The sequence below is a fragment of the Empidonax traillii genome, unplaced genomic scaffold, assembly GCF_003031625.1.
Source record: "Empidonax traillii isolate 1590-97213 ecotype Southwest subspecies unplaced genomic scaffold, ASM303162v1 scaffold695:size336133, whole genome shotgun sequence".
Taxonomy (NCBI): Eukaryota; Metazoa; Chordata; class Aves; order Passeriformes; family Tyrannidae; genus Empidonax; species Empidonax traillii.
The window spans coordinates 102,590-111,235 of NW_020955888.1; the positions used below are offsets into that span (position 1 = coordinate 102,590).

Below are 8,646 nucleotides of genomic sequence, written 5' to 3' on the forward strand. Positions count from 1 at the left end.
ATATCCCACAGAATGCACAGTGACACTGGATATTGCCAGACAGGTTAAACTTCTCAACCCTATTCTCTGCTCCAGAACGCTTCACAATAGGTTTTTTAGCCTCTTTGCCTCAGTAACTGGGAAAGACAAAACAGATTAGCTTATGTAGGAATAGTTTTAGGTCAACTCTAAACACTTTTGCACCTCATGTCAGGAAGAAGTATTCAGAACTGCTGAAAAGGTAAAATAAAACACATGTACCAGATTCTTACATAATTTCTCACCAGTTGACAAAAAAACTCTTAAAAGGGTTAATTTTTCCTCAGTGTAAAAGATGAGACACAGTCACAGAGGAAAGTTATTTTTTGAGGCTATCTAGCTAAGAATGCCCTGTCCAGAAACCCATGCTGCTTCTATAAATGTTTCAGGTTTTAGAAAATGAATCAGCAGCTACATGACCAGCTCAGAAATCATAAAGCTAAGACAGAACACAATGCAATTCCACACATGGCAGTGAATGCCACAAGTTCATCTGTGAGTCATCTGCCCACAGAATAAAGTTGTTACAAAATTGAGTACTATAGAGTCTCCTTCAGTAAACATATTTGGATTCAATGATCAGGAAAAAGCAAGTTAACTCTGCCAAGTAAATGAGATTGATTGTGTATTAGTGACATTAATAATACAGATAAAAAGAAACAGCTCCTAACAGAACGTTTATGCGCACAAACCAAACTGATTTATAAAACGCTTTTCCTACACCCCCTACTGAGAACACAAAATGAGATTTAAAAGAAAACAAATGCTGCCACCTAGGGAGCAAGGTGGAAATCCGCAAATTCAAGCTCTTCGGACTGTCTCCCACAGGATTCGGGTCACGGCTCTCCCTTCTGCTTTTGGTCATGTTCCTGTGTCACCTAGGACAAATGGAGCAGCGCTGGGTGAGCACTGGCTGACGCTGCACTGGTATCCAGAGGAAGAGAGAAGTGTCTCCTGGGTGACTGCTAGTTGGTGGTAGCACCATTGGATGACGTGTTCTTCAATTCACAAGGGTTTTCAGTAGCTAACAATATCTTTTGAGCCTTAAACGTTTCAGTGGAAGCACGGTGGGTTTGACACGTCTCTGTGATACACAAGACAACTTCAGGATTCCCTGTCTTGAAAGACTCTGCCTGCAATAAAGGAGAGATACTTTTTTCCTTGTTGAAACTAGATATCACCTCTGATGGAGAAAGCCTGCATATCCTTCATAGAATGCCTGAAACAAAGGGGCTGAGCACTTCCAAATTACTCACAGCTAAGCTGGGAGCTGAAGCCCAGCTGCCCCAGAAAAGACACACATGGTATCTGCTGGGCAACAGTATGCGAAGTCCAGGAACTTTTTTTTAACATGTGTTTCCTGGCCAAATGTAAAAAAAAAATTCCACAGAAGGGAGAGTTGGGAGTTTAATCAATTAAAAAAAACTCTTCTTGTAGTTCAACCAGGGAAAAAAACATTCACCTGTACATTTTATTAGCAAAAGCCAGTAAGACATCTTCTGACCTTCTTTTGACCTGTAGGGGTGACTGCACATTCTCCTCTCAGTCAGATCAGGACTGTGCTGATCCTGTCAAGCTAAAAAATATAATAAAATCCTAATCAATCAAAATATTATCCAACAACCTGAGCTCAAACAGGAAAGAGATCCTTTCTTGTTTCACAGTCATGCCATTCAGCTAGTATAAATCCTTATTAGCTCCATGCATGTGTGATAAGCTTGCAAGAAAGCTTGCCATAAGGTTGTTGATGTCTAAAGGTTTCAGTAACATCCTTCCATGTTGCTGAATTATGTTATGAAGCTGTTATCATTATGTTATGTTAATATTATGTTATTATTATGAAGTTGTGTCAGGGGAGATTTAGGTTGGATATTAGAAAAAGGTTCTTCCCCCAGAGGGTGGTTGGGCACTGGAACAGGCTTCCCAGGGAAATGGTCACAGCACCAAGACTGACAGAGTTCAAGAAGTATTTGGACAATGCTCTCAGCCACATGGTGTGACTCTTGGGGATGGTCCTGTGCAGGGCTTATGGCTGGACTTTGATGATCCTTGTGGGTCCCTTCCAACTCAGGATATTCTATGATTCTACTGATTTTAGCTAGTAAATTTTAATGCCACGAGTAGATGCCAGTCAGCACTTTGACATAGGAATTTTAGTGTATATGATAAATCAAGAGTGGTGGTGACCAAATGCTGGTGTGTAGTCCTGTACTAGTCAATTATAATTTCAAAGAGGCTGGAACTTTTTCAAATCCTGTGCTGTATAACAGTCTCTCTGTTAAAGAGAAATGTACTTCTTTGCTACAGCTGGAAATGCATGTTTAAACAGTTTGAACCCACTGTAGTCAGTGATTCAAGATCCACAAGTTGTCTCTCCCTTTTTGCCACTTAATTTTACTGCTCTGTTATCCAGATGACTTCCTACCTCACCTGTATATAAAAGGGACCTCTAACAGCACTACTGAAGGCAATCAGATTAAGCCATGAGTGAGTACTCTTCATACTGTTAAGCCTTGTACTAAGGCTTCATAGGAAGGCTTAGAGTCCTAGTCTAGAAGTGTGAGTCCTACTCTTCATATGAATAAGATGAACATTGTCCTAAATGTAATTTACAGTTTTTAACTTAAAACAAACAAAAAAAATGAGCCCATCATACTGAAATTCACCATCTTTTTGAGCTATAAAGGTTCATAAACACCCGACTGGTGTACATTATTGTTATGTTTCTGGTTTTTTGCTTCCAGACCTCCTGTTGTGTCACACGACATTCCTCTGTCAAGCGATTAGCCCTCGCTTGAGGAAGATGAAAGCAAGCATGTGCTGGAAGGTAAGGGTAGCTTTGACCCTTTAAAGGAACTGTAAGACAAAAGCATTGTTGTTTTTCAAAACCGAAGTCACTGACCTGAGAACGTTCCTCAGGCACAAAGTGTGCTGTACATCGCTGCCTGTGCTGCTGCTGCCCAGCAAAGCCTGACACAGCCATTGTCTGGGGCCAGCAGTAGAGCAGGTGCTGCTTGGCTTGGATCAAAGGTAGAAGCCACCTGTGCACTACCAAGCAGCACAGGGCAACCCAAATGTAGTTAATTTCAATCAACATGCAGAAAACAGAAAGGAAAAAGCCTAAGAAAGGCCATGTGCTCATATCCATAATAAATACAAGGAAAGGATCAAATCTCAGGACATGCACATCCTCCCAGTGAGACATTCCACCAGACTCACTCTGGAGTGCACACTTTTACGTGAGTCTTGAGCTTTCCAATTTTGCTTTGATGTTTGCTACAGGAAGTGGCTCTTGGATGCCAGCCGGGGCAGTGACACTATTGCCTCATGGAGCAGAGCCCAGAGGGATGGGGACCTGGATGGTAGTGCATGTCCCCTGCCCATGCCTCCAGCATTCCAAAAGAGCCCTTACTTGCAGCAGGAGCAGAGGGTGCCCAGGTTGCTGCCCTCCACCTGGAGGACCTGCAGGTAGGGAGCCAGGGACAGAGGTTTGGTACATGTCAGGTCGCCATCACCGGTTTGGTAGCTGCCACAGGAAACCCCCTCCAGTGGCTCCTCAGGGGTTGTTGGCACCTATGGGCTCAGAACATCCAAGAAACAAAGAGCACCATCTTTGACAGAGGTGCTAGGGCCTCCCTGATCCCACGTGGCACTGTGGGAATGTCGCTGGGTACCCGTTCACTTCTTCCTCCGAACAACTGACCTACTGGCATAGAGTCGGGAAATCTCTTTCTTATGATCCATCTTTCAGAAGAAAATAAATTTGGGTTCCAGTTATAACTGTACTATGGCTATGTTTATAGACACTAGTTTAATACAGTAACAATACTTTAAATGTGCAAGCTTGTTTATTAAGACAGACTACATAGAAGGTACATTTAAAGAATTGTTTCCATTTGGACCATCTGTATCTCTCTCATTTCCTTGAAAATCGGCCATCTGCCATGTCGCAAGATCCCATTTGGAAAATTTCGACATTCTTGTTTTCTTCCCTGCAAGCAGAAGAAAAATATTTTAGAAGAGAAACACTATACTTGACAGACAGATTTTATATAGTGGACTCACCCATGTCTTTCTATGTGTTCAGTTAAAAGCAGTGATGCATTTAATTGCATCACTTGTGGCAAGATTACCACAAAGTAACCATGATGCAAAGATTTATGAATCACATACACAGAGCGAGTAACCTACCAGAGGCAGCCTCACATCTGGCTTTGTTACCTATAAAAACTTGATAAAACCATCTGCAAATCTTAGAGCTAACAAACCACATAACAAATCTCACCATGAGGACTAATATGTCCATTACAAAGCACTAATGCAATTTAAACCTCACAGTCTCTGAGGTGGGAGCAGTTCTAATGCTTATAAAATTTTCCCCTTTCACATGGGAATTCAGTAAGGGCTTGCATCCTGATGCATCTCAGCATCTGAGGCTTCATTTGAATGTAAGGAACTTTTAGCCAAGTATCCCTTAGATTGGAAACTTTTTTTTTTTTAATTTTATTTTTTATTTTGGAGTGTTCCATGTACAAATTTCACCTTTGTTCCAGGTGTTTCATATTATCATGGATCAGTCACAGCAACCTCTTCTGCAGTACTCATAATGCACATGGAGCTCTCCAAGTGCCCACACAGTCTTGCATGGCTGAAAGAGCCCATGGACAGTACTGTCTTAGCCATCAAAGAAGTGCAACTCCCTCTAAAAAGTCCTTTAATGGGCTTAAGTATGGGCTAGAACTAACCTGCAAGTTGTCTGTTCTGAATCTTCTGAGTTAACTGAGACGTGAGGTTTTGTAATTTAGTACTGGATGTGCCCATATAGCTGTTTCTTTATCACCACATTACATTATTTCAGCAACTGGTCGTGCAGCTGGTTAAGAAGGGCAGAAAGATCCCTTTGTTCTCCCCTCCTAAGGAGTGTAACAGACTGTACCTTAGACTGCTTGGAGTGAAATGACCAATGCTTATGACTATGAACTGTTTTTCAAAGCTGAAATTCTTCCAGTAAGGCAAAGTGTTTTATCTGTGTTGTGTTCATGCCAAGTCAAGCACTTTAGAACAATAACTCCACACTGAACTAGAAGGTCCTTAAATATGCCAGCTACTAACCTACTAAAGAAAAAAATATCAGGAAAGTATCTGACCATGCTGTGTCACTTCAGACCAAAATGTATGTTTCTGAGCATGTAAGAAGACAGCAAAAAATATGCTAAGATAAAATTCTATCTTGTGTGTGTATTTGGATTAAATCCCATGTGTCAAACAAAACATATACGTCTTATACTAAAAAGACATGAGCCCTATCACAAATTTCTTAAGAAATCACTTAGAGAGCTGAAATAAACAGCATATTTGGCTGGAAAAGTCTTTGTTCTGTGTGCAATGCTGTATTCAGAGATCTGCCATGCACCCATCTGGAACTGAGGGATTGTGCCTAAAAAAATGAAACATCCTAGAAATGTAAGGCTGAATCTTGAAGCCCATCCTTCTGCTCTGAAAGGATCAAAGATACTGTTTAGGTCATTAGATGTTCTTCTGTCTATACCTCCACAATATGGATTTGCACTCTCTGTGGGCAATACTTGGCACTTCTCTTTGTCTTTTATTGTACTGATTTCACTTCATTTCTCCATATCCCCCGGAATTTTGATGCTGTCCTGCTCAGATCATGGTATCCATGCCATTTTGCAATTTTTATTGTCTTGTTTCCAATGTCCGTTTTAATTACAAAAATACTTAATTATATGCTACACCTAAAGGATAACTCACTTAATAGCTCTTTCCAGTTTGACTGTAAAATGCTGATTGCTGCTTTTGAACCACAGCATTTCAAACTTCTGTGACTTCATCCATTAACAATTTCAGCTGAATAACTATTTGTCTGTTTATGTGAATGACAAGTGGAGATATGTAAAATGTTTTATTAATACAATGCAGCAGCACTTCTGTTTCCTCCTACATTGTTTGGACAGTTATCTTGCCAAAAAGTGAAATCTCATGGATTTGATCGTATTATTTCTGACAAATCTGTATCAACTTTGCTTACTTTCTCTTTTACCTCTGGTTACGTACAAAGCCAATCACTTAATAACTTACTCCAACATCATTCTAGGCTGCAATATGTAATATGCCTAAAACTCTTTTCTCCCCTTTTCACAGATTTTACTGTGCGTGAACTGTGATTCCTTGTTTTCTTTTTTTTTTTTTTTTTTTTTTTTTTTTTTTTTTTTTTTTTTTTTTTTTTTTTTTTTTTTTTTTTTTTTTTTTTTTTTTTTTTTTTTTTTTTTTTTTTTTTTTTTTTTTTTTTTTTTTTTTTTTTTTTTTTTTTTTTTTTTTTTTTTTTTTTTTTTTTTTTTTTTCTGTTTTGCTTATGTTCCCTTGGTCATTTGAATTTTGTAAATTATCTGGTCACAATTAATTTTTCCTCTGCCTCAAAGCCAGAAACACATTTCAACCTTCCCTTTCTTGAGATCATTCTGTTAATAATTTTGTAATCTGTAATTTCATTAATATAGATTGCCTTTCCCCATTAAAATTCTATTCACAAGCATTTCCTTTCAGTTTGTACTGAAAGAATACTCTTTAAAGGTTTCCAGTCAATAGTAATGGGAGGTAACAATGCTCATTACATACTGATTTTCTATGGTCTCAATTTCTTTTTAAAAATTATTAAAGAATAAAATACCTTCTATCACAATCTTTTTCTTGATTTTTAGGCAACCTGTAAGATATTGTTGCAAAATAGTATTTTCTCCTAACACTTGGCATTCTTACTCTTCTCTATGAAAGTAAAGACTGGAGACTGGACCTTAAATGTAAACTTTCTGTTTTAAAAGCTGCATTTTGGTTGGGATCTTTCATGTTTTCTGATGGAGAGTGTGGAAGAGTATGGCATTATATTTAATGGCAATATGGCACTGTAGGAACATAACAGGCAACCTCCTCTAAGACGCTTCTCCTTAGGAATTACAAAAGAGAATATTCAGTACTCCCAGCTAACTGAATCCATTCAAAGCTATTTACAGGTATCATTAGAAAATATTTTGCAAGGGATTTGCAGTTGAGAGGACATTGCTGAAACTGCAGTGCAACTGTGCAAATGACCCAAAACCAGTAAAGGATCTATCAGTTAGCTGGAATGTCAGTGTGAATATTCTGTTTGAATATAGGGAAGGGAAGGATAAAATGTCAATTAGGTGACTACCTGTTTGAAAGGCAGAGCACACACTCGTTTCCGTAGGTTTCTCCATCAGTGCCACAAACTGGATGGAAGTCCCTTGGGCATCCAGACAAATGATACTTGGAGCAGTCCGGCTAGGGAAGACAGGTACAAAAGAGGTCTAAGATACACCATTTCAAACAGGTTTCTGCTCAGCTTCTGAAGAATACTAGCATGTTCATGCACAAGGGAAAAAAAAGTGTCCTACAGGAGCTGACACGGCGTTTTAAAGTGTCACGGTATCTTTCACACTTCTATAGGACTTTAGGAATTGAGGCTTGGCTCCTGCTACCTGGCACGGCTTGAGCTGTGGTGTTAGGACATATGCATGCCCCACAGCCCAGCCCGTCCGACCTCCGAACGGCAGCGGGACACACGGACAGCGCGTCCCCATGAAGGGCAACTGCAGATGGAGCTGGTAAGGGACGGGAAATCACCGCCTGGTGCGCTGCAGCCCGAGCAGGCGGTGCCAGCACCTCCCGGGTCCTCTAGCTGTGGGGAGAGACCCCTGCTCAGCTCCGGGGCTCCGGAGCCAGGGCAGGTACAAATTCCCCACCGCCAGTCCCGGGGCTCTGGGAAAGGGGCAGCCGGCACCGGGAGGGCGGGCTGGGGGCAGTGAGGACCGTCCTTCCCGGGGACGACGGTGCGGGCGGCACTCACCGGGTAGCTGGCCGCGGCACCGGGACACGAGAGGAGCCCTGTGGGGAGAAACTGGCGTTAACGGAGCCCGGCCCCGCACGGATCCCCCCCGACCTCCGCGGGACCAGCCGCTGCCCGACCCCGCACCCCTCGACCCGCCGCTGTCCGGTCCCGCTCCCATCCCCGACCAGCCGCTGTCCAGCACCGTCCGGTGCCGGTTCTCCACCCTGCTGACGCCCACCCCCGGCTTAGATGCCGGCCAGGGCACGGTACCAGTTCAGGCTTCTCTTTCCCTGGGACGACCCTAGCCGGGCACTGTACAGTCCTGCGTCCCACCTCCGCGGTACCGGCTCGCCCCTCCCTTCCCCCCGACCGCCACCGCCCGGTACCGGCGAGGAGCACGGGCAGCAGCACCAGGACCGTCAGCGGCAGCGCCATGTCGCGAACTGAGGGTGGGGGGGGGGGGGGGGGGTCGGCGGGGCCGGCCCGGGGCGCAACGGCCTTGCCGCGGGGCCTGCACGGGCGGGAGCGGGCGGCACGGGAGCGGGGAGGAGTCGGGAGCGGGGCACGGACATGGACACGGACACGGACACGGACACGGACACGGACACGGACACGGACACGGCTGGGATGCTACGGCGGGGGGCGCGGCGGCTGAGGACTGCAGGAACTTTCCCAAGGAACGTGCTCGCGGGGATGAAAGGCTTTATTACCGTCAGGGCTGCGCGGGGTGGGCAGCGCAGTTAGTGGTGGTAGCCCGGACTGTG

At 43.4% G+C, this 8,646-nt stretch overlaps 1 protein-coding gene across 1 annotated transcript; it reads right to left on the reverse strand.

Moving 5' to 3' along the window:
* Positions 1-3,843: 3,843 nt before the first annotated feature.
* On the reverse strand, positions 3,844-8,324 carry SPINK2 (serine peptidase inhibitor, Kazal type 2). Its single transcript, XM_027899934.1, has 4 exons — positions 8,269-8,324; positions 7,901-7,938; positions 7,226-7,335; positions 3,844-4,010 (listed from the first exon to the last, which is right to left on the reverse strand). The coding sequence occupies exons 1-4, from the start codon at positions 8,315-8,317 to the stop codon at positions 3,935-3,937; spliced, it is 273 nt and encodes a 90-aa protein (XP_027755735.1). The 5' UTR covers positions 8,318-8,324; the 3' UTR covers positions 3,844-3,934.
* Positions 8,325-8,646: the final 322 nt, after the last annotated feature.

Coding starts and splice junctions, on each gene's coding strand:
- SPINK2 (XM_027899934.1), bottom strand. CDS start 8,317: ATGGCGCTGCCGCTGACGGTCCTGGTGCTGCTGCCCGTGCTCCTCGCC. Junction 7,939..8,268: donor GCTGCCCGTGCTCCTCGCCG/GTACCGGGCGGT, acceptor TTCTCCCCACAG/GGCTCCTCTCGTGTCCCGGT. Junction 4,011..7,225: donor GTGCTCTGCCTTTCAAACAG/GTAGTCACCTAA, acceptor TTCTGCTTGCAG/GGAAGAAAACAAGAATGTCG.